Below are 16,068 nucleotides of genomic sequence, written 5' to 3'. Positions count from 1 at the left end.
AGACACTTTTGTTTAGGCCTAATTGTAAACGCAGATTTTCAAAGAAAAAAACTGTTTATTCATGATTTTTAGGCCACAGAGTGGTGGTACAGCCGAGATAATTTACGAAATAAAAAAAAAAAATATTTTTAAATTGAAATTGATTTAACGATTACCTAATTACAATTGCATTAATTTTTATTTCATCTTAATTTTTTTTTATATTTGGGGTATTAGGAACGAAAGGGAAAAAATAAACTACAATAAATCCCTAAAGAAATTGCGAAAAAATTTTTCATTTCTTTTTCAAAACATTAACAAAAAAATTAAAAATATATTATTTTTATACAAGATTTGTTGTTTTTATTTTTATCAATTAGCGTAAAAGGAGAAGAGGTTTTAAATTTTTTATGCACAAAGATTGCACTGTTATAAATACGCGAGCCAACTAGATTTCATTTTCTTCCAATTATAAACAAAAATCATACACAACCCATTAATTAATTAATTAAACCCGTCGTTAAAATTAAAGCCCGATAATTATTCGCAACGAAAAAAAAAGTGGAAACATTCACTCGTCATTAATCATTCAAAATCAAAAGTTTTCGAGTCACTACGTTAAGCGTATCATCCCGCTTTAAACCATCAAAGATCAATTTTTACTAAATAATAATTAATAAAATCACAGAAATTAAACATCTCATTTAGGATTCAAACTCGCGCGTATTAGACGCATCTGAACTGATTTCAGATTTTCCATTAACGTCGTAATAGCGAAGTGCTCCTTTTTTCAAATTAAACTAATTTTAACTAACAAAAGAGTAGGGGGGGGGGCAAAGGGATTTAGAATTAGCTAGTTGGGAAGAGTAGCAACCAAATTTAAGGGCTCACGTTCCTGTAATACAAGAACCCATCTCTGAAAAAGCCTTTTTCAAATAATTTCAGGAAATTCCTTAACTGGATAAATTAGGCTTAGTTCTTATAAAAACTCGGGAGTATTTGGTCAAGGATGAGGGGGGGGGGACGCGTAATCCGAGGGAAACGGGTCACGCTGTACTGTGGAACGCCTCAGGCCCAGTGGGAGGGTAGAAAAGGGGGAAAATACTCGGAAAAATAGCGGGCAGTCCATCAGGAAGACCCCCCCCCCGCCATTGTTCCGTTTATTCCTCCCCCATTTTCAAGCGTCCCCCCCATTATCCTTGCTTGACAAACTGGCCTATTTATCCAATGAAGAAATGAAGCTAAGACGCCCCGGAGGGGGGGGGGAATAACTTTTAAAACCGAGAGTAAATGATAATAAGTTCTTATCCTTCCTTAGATCATCCTGACAAACTGGCCTATTTATCCAATGAAGAAATGAAGCTAAGACGCCCCCGGAGGGGGGGGAATAACTTTTAAAACCGAGAGTAAATGATAATAAGTTCTAAATCGTAGGATGTATATTTCATTTATAAGTGTATAATTCATTCTAATATTTGTTTTTTTTTGGTTTTTCAGCGTAGCCATCAAAAAGGGGTATTAGGGGTGGGTGAGGTCTAAATTCTAGCGAGTCTCTCGGAGAGGAAATAGTGCGAGGGGGGGGGGGGCTGGCTTTGGTTGGTCATTTTTTAAGTTTCTTACGTATGTATAATGTATGTATAATATATCTATATATATGTATGTAGGTATGTATGTCCTAGCTAAGCACCAAATTATGTTGTCCCAGACTGCGTTTGTTATTTCTTTACATAAGCACATCGACAATCACGAGATTAAATATATTTTTTCTGAGAAAATTAGCGTTCGTTTCACTTTGAATAAAATTTCTAACTTAGATGCCTCTTTTTTTTTCGCCCCGCCCCCCATTAAGACCTGTACAATACAACAAACAAACCTTTCTCGTGTCCCTCAGCGACAATTTAAAATTGGTTCAATTTCGAAACGTACGTCATCCTAAATAAAACCTAGATCCGTATTAATATTATATAATTCGTTAATTATTATCAATTAACGAAGAAGAATTAGATAGTGTCCAATCCTCTAGTCCTAGCTAGTCTTTGGTTCGAGAATTTCAACGTATTTAGACGCGCAAAGTTGATCAACTTTTTAATATTTAATTTTAATCTACCTAAGTGGGTTAATTACTTTAATTAAATAGATTCAGCGTGGGGGGGGGGAAGGGGCTAATCCCAAAATATCAGCGGAGGAGGAAAGTGCGCCCGATCTTGGTCGGTTGGTTGGTTTGTGGTGTGTGACATTTATTTGTTACTTCTAAACTACGATTAATATTTTAGCGTTAGATGTTTTTTTTTAGAATAGTCTGTACTTATTTATGACAATAATAGATTTCATCGGGGAATTCCAAGGGAGGGGAGGGGGGAGGGGGGATAGGATAGTGGGATAGGATAGGAAAGACGGAGCAGCCCTCTTTGTTTTAAAAGAGAGCGCGGCCCGATTAAATGACATTAACCAAAGATTTCCGTTTTAATTTTTAGTCTAAAAAGGAAAAAGGAAGAATGATAAGGCGTCATTATATGCAGAAGGAGAGAGAGAACTCAAAGGCCTCATGAAGATCTTACCTTTCTGAATGATCGGGCTTTTCATTCCACCTATAATTTTCTTATTCTTATTCTTTAAGTCGGCGTCCGACATATTTTGCGCTGAAAATTCAATTTAACTTTAATTGCAATTAAATTTGCAACAAACCCCCGTTAAGTTCGCAACAAACCCCCGTTAAGTTCGCAACAAACCCCCGTTAAGTTCGCAACAAACCCCCGTTAAATTCGCTACAAACCCCCGTTAAATTCGCTACAAACCCCCGTTAAATTCGCTACAAACCCCCGTTAAATTCGCTACAAACCCCCGTTAAGTTCGCAACAAACCCCCGTTAAATTCGCTACAATACGCCGATAAGTTCGCTACAATACGCCGATAAGTTCGCTAAAATACGCCGATAAGTTCGCTACAATACGCCGATAAGTTCGCTACAATACGCCGTTAAGTTCGCTACAATCCCCCGTTAAATTCGCCACTATCCGCTGTTAAATTCGCTACAATCCGCCGTTAAATTCGCAACAATCCGCCGTTAAATTCGCTAGAATAGGCCGACATTAGAAATGAAATATTATTTTCATTACCCATTTTGCGTCCTTCCTCAGAAGCATTTAAATTGTTGATGTTCCTAACACCCAAAACATGACAGTTATTGCACCATGATGAAATTAAGTCTAGAAAGGAATTAAGAAAGGAGGGAGAGGCGGCAAGTACTTACATTTTCTCGACACCAGTGGCTGGTCGAGGGTACAAGATGACTCCCTGCTTGCCCTGTCCTCCGCCCGCTCTGATTGGCTTAGCTAAGAAAATGAAAGGAGACGTTTTTAATTAACCTCTCGAGCCCCGTCCGACGTCGTGTGAGTGAGTGAGTGAGTGATCTTACCAATTTGGGCCATGTGTCCTCGTCGGGCCAAGTTCTTCTGCCTGACGGCCTCCTTGATCCTGTCGACCTCGTACTGATACCTCTTCCTGTCCCTCATGGCGCTCTCCTTGGCCTCCTTCAGGGCCGATTCCAGGGCCTTGACCCTTTCCATCGTGGCCCTGAGTCGCTTCTCCAACTTGGGCAATTCGCAGCGCAAATCGGCGTTGTCCCTGACCAGTTGCTTGTGCACTTTGGTCAGTTGGTCCAAGTTGTTTTCCAGGAAGGCGATCTTCTGCTTTTGCACCAAACTGCCGCCGGCGTCCTCGTTGTCCTCGCCGGCCGCCGATTTCTTGACGCGACTTTGCAAATCTTGCACAAAGAGCTTGCGCAAGTTGTGCAACGTTTGCAGTTCCTTGGCCACCGTCTCCTCCAACCCCTTAAGATCCTGACGAGCTTGTTCGCGTTTATCACTTAGCGTGCTGCGCCCCAAGAGACAAAAACAAACTCCCCCAATTACTTCTCGTCTAATTAATTCCTTAACGAAGAAGAAGAAGAAGAAAAATGCCTTACATGAGTTCGTGAAGCTTCTGACTCTTATCGTGTTCTTCTTGTTTTAGCTTCTCGTAATCCTGTTGCAATCGTTCCTGAGCCAAAGACAGCTTTTGATTGGTGCTGCAAAGATTGAATGAATCGCGATTTAACGCCATCATATGAATTAATTAAAAATCGGGGGTGTAGACTTACTCTCTGAGTTGTTCGATAAGAGCTTGTTTCTCGGCGATTTCGTCCCTGAGCGTGGAGAGTTGTTTCTGGTGTGATTCGCGGTGTTTCTCGATCTGTTCCTCCAAGGCCTCTCTCATCTTCTCGGCGGAGTCCTTCTCCTTCTCCTTCTCCTTGGTGCTGACGATGTGCATCTCTTCGGCGGCCTTCAACTTGGAGCACTCCTCGTTCAGGGCGTCGACGGCCTCTTCCAAGGACCTCTTCTTGGTCTCGATGTCCTTCATGGACTCTTGCAGCGACTTCATCTTGGCTTCGTACTGACTGATCAGCAGACGACACTCGGCCAAGTCCTTCTCGTTAATCTCGATCTTCTTATTGCAATCGACTTGGAATGTTTCCAATTGGTGGCAACGTTGGGCCAAGGCCTTGACTTCCGACTTCATCTTGCTAATGTACAGTCTGGCCACCGTGAATTCCTCGTCGATCTTCGAGTTGGGGTCTCCGCCCGGTTTCATGTCGGCCGTGTTTCCCCCCAAAACTTGCCCGATTTCTCCCAGATCCTTTAATAAATTGGTCAACATTTCCGTGATCCTCTTACGTTGGTGCAAACTGCTGTCTCGAACTTGCTGCAGTTCGTTCTGCGTCGTGTTCAATTGAGACTGCCAAGGGCGTCATCGTGTCAACTCGATAAGCGCAAATCCCCACTTAAGATCCCCCCGCCCACCCCCTCGCTTAAACTTACCAGTTTCTGAGTGAGCTCTTCGCTCAAACTCTCGTACTCCTTGTTCTTGCTTTCGACCTCTTGGGATTTCTGGTCGTAGTTGACGGCCAATTCCTCGAGGGCTTGAAGGACTTCCTTGACTTCGTCTTTGGCGGACTCGTTCTCTTGTTGAATGCGGCTCATCTCTTGTTGAAGAGTCTCGTAATCTTTACGCGTCGACGTGATAAGCTGGCGGCGCGTCCGATTTCAAAGGTTAGTCGCGGTTGACGAGAGTTAGTTGGGCGTAAAACGACTTACCTCTTCCTGTTCGAGCATCTGTTCCTTAATCTTCTCGATAAGTTGCGACTGTTTGTCAATCTCGTCGTCCTTCTCGTCCAACTGGGCGTAGAGTCGGACTCGTTCCTCCTCGAACTTGACTCTCTCCTCGTTGCTGATGGGTTCGGCCGAGACGGTCTGGATGACGGGGGCGACGGGCGCTTCCGACAAACTCAAGGTGCTGGTCTCGAGATCCTTCATGCTGAGCTGTTCGTCCGACGGCACCGACTCGCCCAATCTCCATCGGCTAAGTTCGCTCTCGGCCTTGGCCAACTGCGTCTTCAACTTGTTGACCTTTTCCTTTTCTTTCTCGTAGCGTCTCTTCCATTCCTCGGCCGTCAGCTCTTCGTTGACGATCACGACGTTCTTGATGGTCTTGGCTCTGCGCGAGAACGACCACACCACCAATGAACCCCCGCCTTTGAAGGCGACCAACCCTACAACCTTACCTCCTTCCGAAATCGAGCGTCGATTTGGATTCGGCCTCGTTGAAAGAAGCCGGCGAACAACAGATAATGATGGTGGTTTGCGAGTTGCCACCCAAACTCTCTTGTAAGATCCTAGTTAATTTACTGTCACGATAAGGAATGTGACTTTTCTGCGTTCAAAGTAGGCTTCGATTAATTACTCCTAAAAAACCCCAAGTAATTGGCAAATTTATATAGGGGAGCCTACGTTTCCATCGGCTAGGGCGGAAATGACGTTTCCTAGCGCCGAAAGGGACTTGTTGATATTTTTCGCTTCGTCCAAGACCATTCCTTCCGCTCCCGTTTTACTAACCTAACGAGAATGAATGGCCAACGACTTTAGAATATGGGCACCTACGCGACACTATCAGAACCAATAATAGAACGCACTTTCTCGCTACCAGCCAAATCGACTAAATATAATTTCCCGCTAAGTTTCTTCTCGTTTTCTAGGTTTTCCTGCTTAACGTTGATGAGGAAGACGCTGTGGCTTCTAGAGCTGTGTTCATTCATATCTAAATAACAAGTAAGATTGAAGATTGACCGAGGGCGAAGAAGGGTTGTAGCGATTCAAATCGAGGTAAGTGGTAACGTACTGGTGACCGCTATGTGTCTATTCGCTTTTCCTTCGTCGATAACCTCCATGACTTCTTCGGGGCTGCTAACGAACCTTTCGGTCGCTCCCTTCACGAAGGGAACTCGGTTTTTATCTTCGTGGACTGACAAATTAGTTTTGGATACTGCAGTCGTCACATGACGCGCGCGAGAGAGAGAGATACGAAAATTAGCCTGACTTCATCATTAACGAGCTTTACTTAAACGAATTAATTACCATCGAGTAGATCCCGAATTTTATCCATGTATATTTCAAAGTAGGAGACCTGTTTTAAATTTTAGATTTTTTTGGTTTTAGTGGTGTCCATTAATTTCGAAGGGGGTATGAGCCTACTTTGATGTGAAATTCGATATTTTCATCCATGGAGTAAATGTGGTTGAATATATCATTGACGATCCTCGGAATAATACCTTGATGTACGCTATCACCCAAAACACCCTCCATCGTATGCGTCTTACCGCTAGAGGTTTGACCGTAAGCGAATATCGTCCCATTGAAACCACTGAGCACATCTACAACAAACCCAAGGTGACACACGCCGGTAAAGAGACGCTCTCGGAATTTGGAGCTTATCGCCTCGAAAAGATTAGCGCGATGAAAGCCTATTTTTAGCCTAAAATCTCTAGAGGAGGATGTCTCGACTCGTCAACGAGAAATAAATTGATTCCGCGAAAGCGATCGTCATCTCGTGAAAGATGGCCTCTCCTTAATACGCCCACCTTACCTTCTTCTCCCAAAATTAAGAACTTAGACCCACCACCAGCAGCGCGAGATGAAAGAGAGAACTAACAATCATCAAATGTGGCGGAAGTTTCTCATCGAGTTATTTGAATTGACATTGAAAATGTAGGCCAATCTATAAAAACGCGCTCAATAAACTTGACCCGCGGTCAATTTGTACAATTTCTCCGAAAGGGACTTCCCTGACAATTGGGATGGGTTGACCCTGGTTGGAAGGCGGCCAAAGAAATGGAGGGGGGGGGGGCGCAGAGGAGAGCGAGAATTTACATTCTGGTAGAAACTTGGGAGTGAGTGTAGTGGGATTATTGTTGTTTCTACTCTAGAGAGCTGGCAGGCAGGCGGCCGGTGTAAGGTTCCGCCCGTATTTATCGATCGCTCCACCCTACCCTATAGTCAGTCCAGGGTCAAAGCCGCCGTTTTCGAGGCACTCAAAGAATAGGCAGCAGCAGCGGCAGAGCGAGTGGCAGGCGCCAACGTAGCGGTCAACGGGACCCCGCTAAGTCCCTCCCTCCCTCCCTCTCTCTGCCACTTCTTTACTGAATCCCAGCTGTACCATTAGGGAGGAACGGAGTCACCACCAGCACCACTCGGGACCCTTTTCAACATCTTATCTAAATAACAACTCGTCATTCGAGCGCCGCGTTTCACTCCGAGGGGATGCTCACACGCGCTACACGATTACCTAAACAGGAACTGTTCTATTCGAACAATTTCCCATTTCTATTCTTCTCAGCCGTCACAGTGTTTGGCCCCTCGACGGGGGAGGGGCGAATAAACATGTCCATTGATTAATAAATTATTTCAATCATCGTTATTATAAATTATGGAGTCATCGAGTATAACAATGAAAAGAGGACGATTTAGACTCCATTCAAAATAATAATAAATACTTCATCCGACGCCTCCAAAGCGACAGTACAGTGTTTAGTTAGTGTCACACGATTAGTGTCAATTCTACCCATATATCTCGGGTCTATTAGGGGAAGGGGGGGGGGGTAATTTTCAAAGTCAACTAACTCGTTTGTCAGTGTTTAAAATTAGAACTGACGGATAAAATAATCTCGAGCAAAAGTTTTAGTTGACGTAATCTTATCGACAAAAATCATGAGATTCGGAAATTTATTCGCCCGGAACGAAAATATTTTGAAATTAAAAATGGACTCGTTTCCTCCTGGTTTTTACTCGTTTTTCCGCCAATCGTAGTTCAAATTAAAGACGGCAAATTGAAAACAAAAAGAAAGAATTTCCGCCGTCCCAATATTTCGACCGATTCAGTCCGTAGAGCCATAAGTTTGTAAGATATCAACAATGATAAGGATGACAAGTTCGTAATGCTAGAGACTAGTTCGAGAACTACAATCGCTGGTTAATTACGAGGTCCATCTTCCAATTTAGTCCGCGTTACTAAGCCCATTTGACAGCAGCGCCTGACCAAGCGTCTACGACGTTTCGCCTACGTCACTCGCTTCGTGACAAGCTCCAGTTTGTAACCAGTGACAAACTTATGGCCTACATATCTTACGACCTTATGGTAGCGCCATTATAAAATAGTGGCGATTGGGGCAGAGGTCAATCACACACGTAGCGAGCATGAAAGAATGGCGCATTTTAACCCAAATCCTAAAACATTAATCGCTCCCTCTCCCCTCCTCGATGGCTAAGAGAAACAACAAACCCGCACGCTGATTAGCGATTCGATTCGCCAACAATAAACAACAACGGCTGAATGCCTTTTTACAAATCTAACGGGGTGAAACGGCGCCCCCCCCCCCCACCATCCCAGATATACATCATACGACGTGGCGAAAATTCCACGCACCTGACACTTGTAAAAGCATTCGGTTACAGCATTGGAAAGGGGGCAAATAGGACTATAACATACTCAAAGGACATCCCCGTATCTTTAGTAGAAACAGAGCTACAAGTCCCCAAAGTATAGTCTAATGCTATTCCAATGAAGGGGGTTGTTTGATTACGTTTTGCATAATTACTCGGCCCCTGTGTGTCTTAGGCCTAAGTTTTTAGTATGGTTGGATGGGGGACAAATTGGACTACAACATACTCAAAGGACATCCCCGTATCTCTAGTAGAAATAGAGTTACGAGGCTGCAAAGTTTATTTTCAAAAATCAAAAGTAACCTCATAACAATAAGTGAGACAAAAAATAAGTTGACGATATTGAGGTAGCCCCAAGTTTAAAGTATCCTTAGATGGGGAGCAAAGAGGACTATAACATATCCAAAGGAGATCCCCGTATCTCTAGTAGAACAAGAGTTATGAGCCTTCAAAGTTTAGTTTAAAAATCATAAGTAACATAATAAAAATAAGTGAGACGATACCATAAGTTGACAAACATTTTGCTTAATATCTCGGCCCCTGTTAGTCGAAGGCCAAAGTTTATAGTATGGTTGGATGGGGGACAAATTGGACTATAACATACTCAAAGAACATCCCCGTATCTCTAGTAGAAACAGAGTTACGAGCCTGCAAAGTTGGGTGTGACGCTATTTCTAGGGCATGTTTTTGAACATTTCGCTTAATTACTCGGCCCCTGTTTGCCGTATGCCTAAGTTTTTAGTATGGTTAGATGGGGGACAAATTGGACTATAACATACTCAAAGGACATCCCCGTATCTCTAGTAGAAACAGAGTTACGAGCCTGCAAAGTTGGGTCTAATGCAATTCCTATGGAGGGGGTTGTTTGTTTACGTTTTGCTTAATTACTTGGCCCATGTTTGTCGTAGCCCTATGTTCTTAGTATGGTTAGATGGGGGACAAATTGGACTATAACATACTCAAAGGACATCCCCGTATCTGTAGTAGAACCAGAGTTATGTGTCTCCAAAGTTTAGGTGTAATGCTATTCCTATGGAGGGGGGTTGTTCGACGATACCACCACGGATCGGGGTTTCGGTTCTCAGAAATCACCTTCTTTTAAGAAGAATGTCAATAATATTTGGAATAGATGATTTTCTATGGAAAGGAATTGAAAAGTAGCCAGTAGAATTTGCGTGCCAGATGGAAGGAAACCATAGAAAAACATATCGTTCACTAAGTTGGAGAGAAGAGCGAGTTGGAGTACTTGGGAAATCGAAAATGAGGAGCAGGGATATCAAACGTCCAAGACCTCTCTCTCTCTCTCCCTCCTCCCTCCCTAGATTGAAAAGAGTAAGCCCGTGTGCGGCTTCCAGAGATTTCTCCAGGGTTCCTACAACTTTTGGAAAACCAATCTCCCTTCCTCACATTACCACGTCTTCCCCCCCCCCCCGAGTTTTTCACGTCCCCCCCTCCAATATATCCTTTGGAACGAATGTTAACGAACATTTTTCGTAATTACTCTGCCCCTGTTTGCTGTGACCCCACGTAGGAATTATAGGACCTCTGGGGGCTTCGACTTACTCAAACCTTAAAAATTTCCCTGAATTTTACTAAAAATTCAAAATTTTCCGGAGGTTTTTATTGTCAACAATTTATTTCCACGAGTTTTCCAGGTTTGTAAGAACCCTGTTTTTCGGCCGGCTTCTAGCCCGATCTCACGCGTCTTATCGGAAGCGGACAATCACAATCCTCCTTCCAACCCCCCCCCCCCCTGTCCCTCCCGGAGAGGATTATTTATAGCTAAAGACGATGACTCATAGCATCAAGATACATTAAAAACAAATATTTAGACGGGCCAATCAAATCATCCCCGTGAAATTTCTTCCAATTTTGGGGTCAAACATTTAGAGGCGCTTTCCCTAGATCCCAAGAGAGGTGGTCAATTTGCTGGAGACGCGCCGTGACCAGCGCATTGACACGGGGTCACGGCACTCCTCCTCAAATTGCATTGCCAACAAAGACATCGTTTTTCCTCCAATTTTAAATAAAACGCACCAAAGAAAAACGACAATAGAACCCCCCCCCCCCTGAAGAAATTTGGGGCATTGTAAAGAAGCGTTCGCCGTCTTGGCTACCCCACCCGAACGAATCGAAAAACGCCCCGAGAGATGACGTCAGACACGACCGTCTGAGCGCCGCAATAAGTTAAAAGAGGCCGCCACTCCTCCACCCCCCCCCACTCCTCCTACGCCACAATAGACGAGACGACAACGAAAGACGCCTTGAAAATGATAATCTCATTAAAGGAAAGGCTGCAATGCAATGCATTCTGCCGCCGCGTGGGATGCCATCGGACTAATACGCTGCTATTGTATTCCCCAGGAAGTTGAAAAATATATTTTCATTTTTAAATAAATAAATCTACTTCTATTTAAGCATTAAATTCTAAATTTCTCCTTATTTCGGGGCCTGGTGGGGACGCCTGAAAGGCTCTACTACACTCTCAAGCGTGACATAAACCAAACACCGTGAAAAAACACCCCCCCCCTCCCACCGAAGCGATTCAAATTTATAATGACCATTAAAATTTAAAGGGATACTCAAAATATATACATTTTGTTCATAGTTACATTATCTCTTTATCTCTTCAAAATACTTTCGCGGACGTTTAAGAATGTCTTTATGTTGGCACAAAAGGGGGGGGGGTGAAACCATTTGACCCGAAATTTAAAAGAAAAAATGGTGTTTACCTTTAACGATGGCTTTTGCCGCTTCACTGTAAACCTTGTCTTGAGTCGCGTTTGGTTTAAAGACTTTGTCATACATGTAGATTTTACCCTGAAAATTATATCATGATACCGCTTTAGCATCAAGCCAGGATTACAGATAACTTAATGATTTAGGCCTAACGATACTTCAACAACCGCGTTTGATAGGTTAAAAACAAACAAGAGGGTGGGGTCACTTTGTTTTAGCCAAAAAAACTTGTTGAATGATTAATCTAATCATTATACATATAGCACTGACACGTTTTTGCTACTAATTGCTTTCGGATAACGCGCTTTTAGTGTTCTTTCACGAATTAAGGGATGATAAAGTGGTCAAACTTTAAAAGAATAGGCCTATAGAATGCGAAAGTTGAGTTGTAAAAATAGAGTACTCACGGCAATGTTCACGCAATCTTCGGATCCCGGAGGAAACTTGACGATAAATTTGCTTCCGGCTTTTTCTTCCGAGTCATTGAGGGGTCGAAACCGACACACCACTTTAATATTACACTCGTCTGCCATATTTTCAGGCTTTTTATCTCGTCTATTATCGTAATATCACACTGACTGACTGGATTTTTCTAGGATCCTTTGGAATAATTAATTAGGCTACCGGAAGTTGACTTTCCGACACTTCATTCGGTTCATTTCACCAAAAGAAAACCAACAATATTTCACTATTTTCGGCGCGGCGATTCAATATTTAGAACCCTTCGCTATCGGGTGTAAAGATTTATAATCTTTCGATTTATTATCCTTCTCTTTTAAGCCTCGGCGAATAAAAAAATATTTAGGGTTAGCACGGTCTCCGCGGCCGTCAGGCAGGCGAACCGTGGGTTGAACTCCGCGCAACTCGAGCCAAGGCCCGATTCTACTCAATTATAGGCTGGCTCACGTCAACTTTCCATAGCGTCAAAATTACTTTCCACACCACCCGGTTTTTCGCGGTACAAACGGACTAAAAAATATTATATATTATATAAACGCGAATAAATTTGTAAATAAATAATGAAACTTAATACTATTTATTGAAATTATCCTATAAAATCGTACGTCGAAAACGCGCACTGAACTAAGGACCGCGAACGACGTCAACGGCGACCGAAATGCACGAGCTAGTAGGTCAAATTGCGTCACTCCGAGGAATTACGTCATTAAAGTCTTATCTACGTAGAGCCTGTCGCCATCTACCGTACCGAGGTCGAGATTCAAAATTGCCGCCAACTCACGCGCCAATTAGAGAATTAACCAATTGGGAAAGGGAAATCTTGGCGCGTTTTTCGGCGCGTGGGCCGTAGCTTTCTCTCACGTGTATCGCGACGATTGGCAGCACTGCTCACTGATCGAGTCAATCGGCGCCATTTTCTCCGCAAAGCGCGGGAGCTAATTACGCTCGACTTTAAGTATTATTTACTCGCGAATATTGTCAAACTCTTGTCGTACAAAGAGAAGGAAACTTCGCTCGACAAAATAAAGTCAAAATGAGTGATCGTGAGGTAAGTTTCAGCTATTGTTTCTTTTACTTTACGGTGTTAGGCTTAACAAAAAAAAAAAAAATGCGCACGGCTATGGGCGACCATTTCCTTTGTCCCGCCGCCGCCACCGCCGCGTTCCTCCCGCTACTTGTAATGATTGTTTTTATTTTGCACGGTGACCGAAACCACCATTTCCATTAATAGTTCAAACACGACGTAAGCTTAGCAAAGAAAAAGGCAATTAGGGTAGCTGTTCAATCATTTAAGAATGACGCTAACGCGACCCGCCATTAAACTGTAGCCCGTTTGTTTTGCTCCGCTTTTATTAGGCAAGCCCTAGTGGTCAAGAAAATGGTGGCTCTCACCATTCGGGCGAGAAATCGCCCTCGGTTCACGGCGGTTCACATTCCCCCGAGGCTGGAAGGAGGTCCGCTTCGGTCCATAGCCCAACTCCCAGGTCCCGTTCAAGGTCAAGGTCATATTCTCGATCCTATTCCCATCGCAGACACTCGTACTCGCGTTCCAGGTAAGAGACCAAAGATTGTTCGTAACCAACGATAAGCTCGTCACTTGACACTAATGACGCCATTGTAGATCTGGAAAACATCGTCACCATTATTACAGTCGATCTCGTTCTAGATCACCGAGACGCCGCAGATAGTGAGTGTTGAAACTAACAAAAGAAATTACATTGATACTAATACCCTATTTCTTTTTTTTTCAACAGTTCTCGTAGCAGAAGGTAAGTCGCGTCTCTCTTTGGGTCCCTGAGACTTGACGGTTTCAGTAACGGAGGTGTTTTACATTTAGTCGTTCTTACAGCCCCAGGAGGTCGAGTTCGCCTCGTCGCTCTTACAGTCCGCGTGGACGCTCGCCCTACTATGGCGGCAGCAGCGGAGGAAGTCGCTATTACGGCTACAATGACCGTCACCGCGAGTACCACCGCAGCCACAGTCGTTCCCCTATGTCCAACAGGCGCAGGCATGTTGGAAGCAGGGTAAGAATCGTAAGCGACATCTTTTCTTTTCTTTTCCATCCATTTATATCATTTTGACAAAGGACAACTCTCATCTGAGAATCTTTAAACGTTTTGTTCGCTTTTATACCACGACAGGACAACCCGGCTCCCAGTCGCTGCATCGGAGTCTTTGGCTTGAGTCTTTACACCCAAGAACGCGACCTGAAGGAAGTCTTTTCCAAATACGGACCAATCGAAGACGTGCAAGTCGTTTACGACGCCCAGAGTGGACGATCCAGGGGATTCTCTTTTGTCTATTTCGAAAATGTCGAAGACGCTAAAGCCGTGAGTACTCTTAAAGAGGACGAGAAACCCTTTAGAATCGTCAAATTATTTATGTTCAACAGGCGAAAGAACGTTGCAACGGGATTGAAATTGACGGACGTAAAATCCGAGTCGATTATTCCATCACCCAAAGAGCTCATACGCCGACTCCCGGCATTTACATGGGAAAACCCACGTAGTAAGTCGCCGCCGCGTCATTGTACTTGTCAAAGAAGGAAGGGGAAGAAGTAACCCGTTTGTTTTTTACCTTTGCGCGCGCAGTAGCGGGGGTAACGGTAGCGGAGGAGGAAGCAGCGCGGGTGGCGGAGGTGGCAGCTACAGAGGAGGGAGATCGCCTTCGCCTTATTACCGTGGACGTAGGTATTCCCGATCGCGATCCATTTCACCCCGCAAATACGCCTCGTATTATTAACCGAGGGACATTTTTTAAACCACACACGCGCCCCCCAAAACACCCCCCACCCCCAAACACCCCCAAATAGACACTTTTGTTCGCTTCCTAACGCAAAATTAAAATACGCCAATTGTACATTTAAATACATTTTTTCTTTTCATACTCATAACATGAAAAATAGTTTAATTAAATTTGAGGGGGAATTAATTGTAAAGTTAGTTAACCCCCCACCCTTAACGAGTGATCGTTACCGACGTAATTTACCGCAATTATGGTAAAAGATTAAATACCTTTTCGCCCCACGCCAGTCAGTAATTGGCTGACGCCAGTCGCGTATTTCTCTCACTCGCGGTCATTTTATAATTAATATCTCTTTGTGTGCATTGTAATTAACTACTCATTGATTGTCCGGTATCATTATTATTCTTTTTTGAAAACAAAAAATCTAAAATTCTTTTGTTTGTGTAAGTTTTCGTAAGATTGTAAGGTCGGCGGGCGGCGGCGGGCCAATGACACACCTTTAATGGAGACCTTTTGTTTTTAACATTTCAAAGGGTTTTGAAGAAAGAAAATTTAATAAAAAAGTAAACTGGAAGATACCGAAGATATCGGACTTTACTTATTTACCTTTAACAAACAAAAGTCAAGAGAAAAAAAATACCTTGAAAACATTTTACCGTAGAAGAATTTATAAAATTAAACAAAAAAAGTTCAAGAAAGGTTCGAGGCGGAACCAAAAACAGTTTTAGCGCCGATTCCTTGGAAATATCTCAAGAGAGAGACAGACAGAGGGGAAGATTAGTTTATTAGAAGAGAATTTAGAACAAAAGGAAAATAAAAAAATTGGGAAGAGGAGAAAAGAATTTGCAAGTTGACGATTGCTCGGGCGAAGCGAGTCAACCTCAAAATGAAACGAGTGCAAGAGAAAAAGAGGGAAAGAAAGGGACAGAGAGAAGCTGATTGCGAGAGAAAACGGAACAAGTTTGAGGAGGAAGGGTTTGCCTTTCTTCTCTTGGCATTATAGGGGTTTAGGGTTCCTTTCTTACTTACTCTTACTTTAAGCCTATCTCGTCGCCTCAACGTTGTCTGGACGGCATCGCCTGGAACACGCAGCATGGTTTGTCTTCAGGGGCTAAAATAAACGGGCTTTCATATTGTCCTTTGCTTTTTACAGGTCATCATCACCACTAAGAGCCGGGACGATTCATTCTCACTGAAGACACCAATTAACCTTGTAAACACACTCGGAAATAAAATATTTAAAACTAAAATTGGTCCAATTATTATTATATACCTTCCAATTACGACGTCTCTCGATTCAATTTGTTCGTAGAACTGTCTGTTTTTGTCGGGTAAA

At 43.3% G+C, this 16,068-nt stretch overlaps 2 protein-coding genes across 8 annotated transcripts; one reads left to right on the top strand and one right to left on the bottom strand.

Annotated features, from left to right (window-relative positions):
• Positions 1-35: 35 nt before the first annotated feature.
• Khc (kinesin heavy chain) lies at positions 36-12,660 on the bottom strand. Its single transcript, XM_089856362.1, has 17 exons — positions 11,936-12,660; positions 11,522-11,609; positions 6,546-6,724; positions 6,429-6,477; positions 6,193-6,336; positions 5,987-6,111; positions 5,805-5,909; positions 5,579-5,727; positions 5,112-5,511; positions 4,836-5,042; positions 4,118-4,752; positions 3,944-4,045; positions 3,395-3,852; positions 3,230-3,311; positions 3,096-3,139; positions 2,538-2,618; positions 36-2,454 (listed from the first exon to the last, which is right to left on the bottom strand). The coding sequence occupies exons 1-17, from the start codon at positions 12,059-12,061 to the stop codon at positions 2,450-2,452; spliced, it is 2,979 nt and encodes a 992-aa protein (XP_089712488.1). The 5' UTR covers positions 12,062-12,660; the 3' UTR covers positions 36-2,449.
• A 188-nt stretch (positions 12,661-12,848) lies between these two features.
• tra2 (transformer 2) lies at positions 12,849-15,982 on the top strand. 7 transcript variants are annotated; one of them, XM_089856559.1, is made up of 10 exons: positions 12,849-13,035; positions 13,219-13,260; positions 13,344-13,540; positions 13,609-13,674; positions 13,742-13,756; positions 13,825-14,020; positions 14,129-14,317; positions 14,380-14,495; positions 14,579-14,673; positions 15,886-15,982. In XM_089856559.1, the coding sequence occupies exons 1-10, from the start codon at positions 13,021-13,023 to the stop codon at positions 15,900-15,902; spliced, it is 948 nt and encodes a 315-aa protein (XP_089712685.1). In that variant the 5' UTR covers positions 12,849-13,020; the 3' UTR covers positions 15,903-15,982. The 7 variants fall into 7 exon arrangements, with proteins under 7 accessions (XP_089712685.1, XP_089712699.1, XP_089712678.1 ...); XM_089856573.1 differs by lacking the exon at positions 15,886-15,982 and adding an exon at positions 15,266-15,315; XM_089856552.1 differs by lacking the exon at positions 15,886-15,982 and having other exon boundaries at positions 13,837-14,011; positions 14,579-15,315.
• The last annotated feature ends 86 nt before the right edge of the window (positions 15,983-16,068 follow it).

The sequence above is a fragment of the Phalangium opilio genome, unplaced genomic scaffold (assembly GCF_054372755.1).
Source record: "Phalangium opilio isolate 3A_F unplaced genomic scaffold, DU_Popi_V2 ptg000011l_1, whole genome shotgun sequence".
Classification (NCBI taxonomy): Eukaryota; Metazoa; Arthropoda; class Arachnida; order Opiliones; family Phalangiidae; genus Phalangium; species Phalangium opilio.
This window is presented reverse-complemented; position numbering and strand designations above follow the sequence as displayed.

What these genes read in the sequence shown, in the direction of transcription:
- Khc (XM_089856362.1), bottom strand. Translation starts at nt 12,061, where the DNA reads ATGGCAGACGAGTGTAATATTAAAGTGGTGTGTCGGTTTCGACCCCTC. An exon ending in ATATCGAATTTCACATCAAA is followed by an intron (nt 6,478 to 6,545) that starts GTAGGCTCATAC and finishes AATTTAAAACAG; the next exon opens with GTCTCCTACTTTGAAATATA. An exon ending in CAGAAGCTTCACGAACTCAT is followed by an intron (nt 3,853 to 3,943) that starts GTAAGGCATTTT and finishes CTTGGGGCGCAG; the next exon opens with CACGCTAAGTGATAAACGCG.
- tra2 (XM_089856537.1), top strand. An exon ending in CAAAGAAAAAGGCAATTAGG is followed by an intron (nt 13,261 to 13,343) that starts GTAGCTGTTCAA and finishes CGCTTTTATTAG; the next exon opens with GCAAGCCCTAGTGGTCAAGA. An exon ending in TTGGAAGCAGGGTAAGAATC is followed by an intron (nt 14,021 to 14,128) that starts GTAAGCGACATC and finishes ATACCACGACAG; the next exon opens with GACAACCCGGCTCCCAGTCG.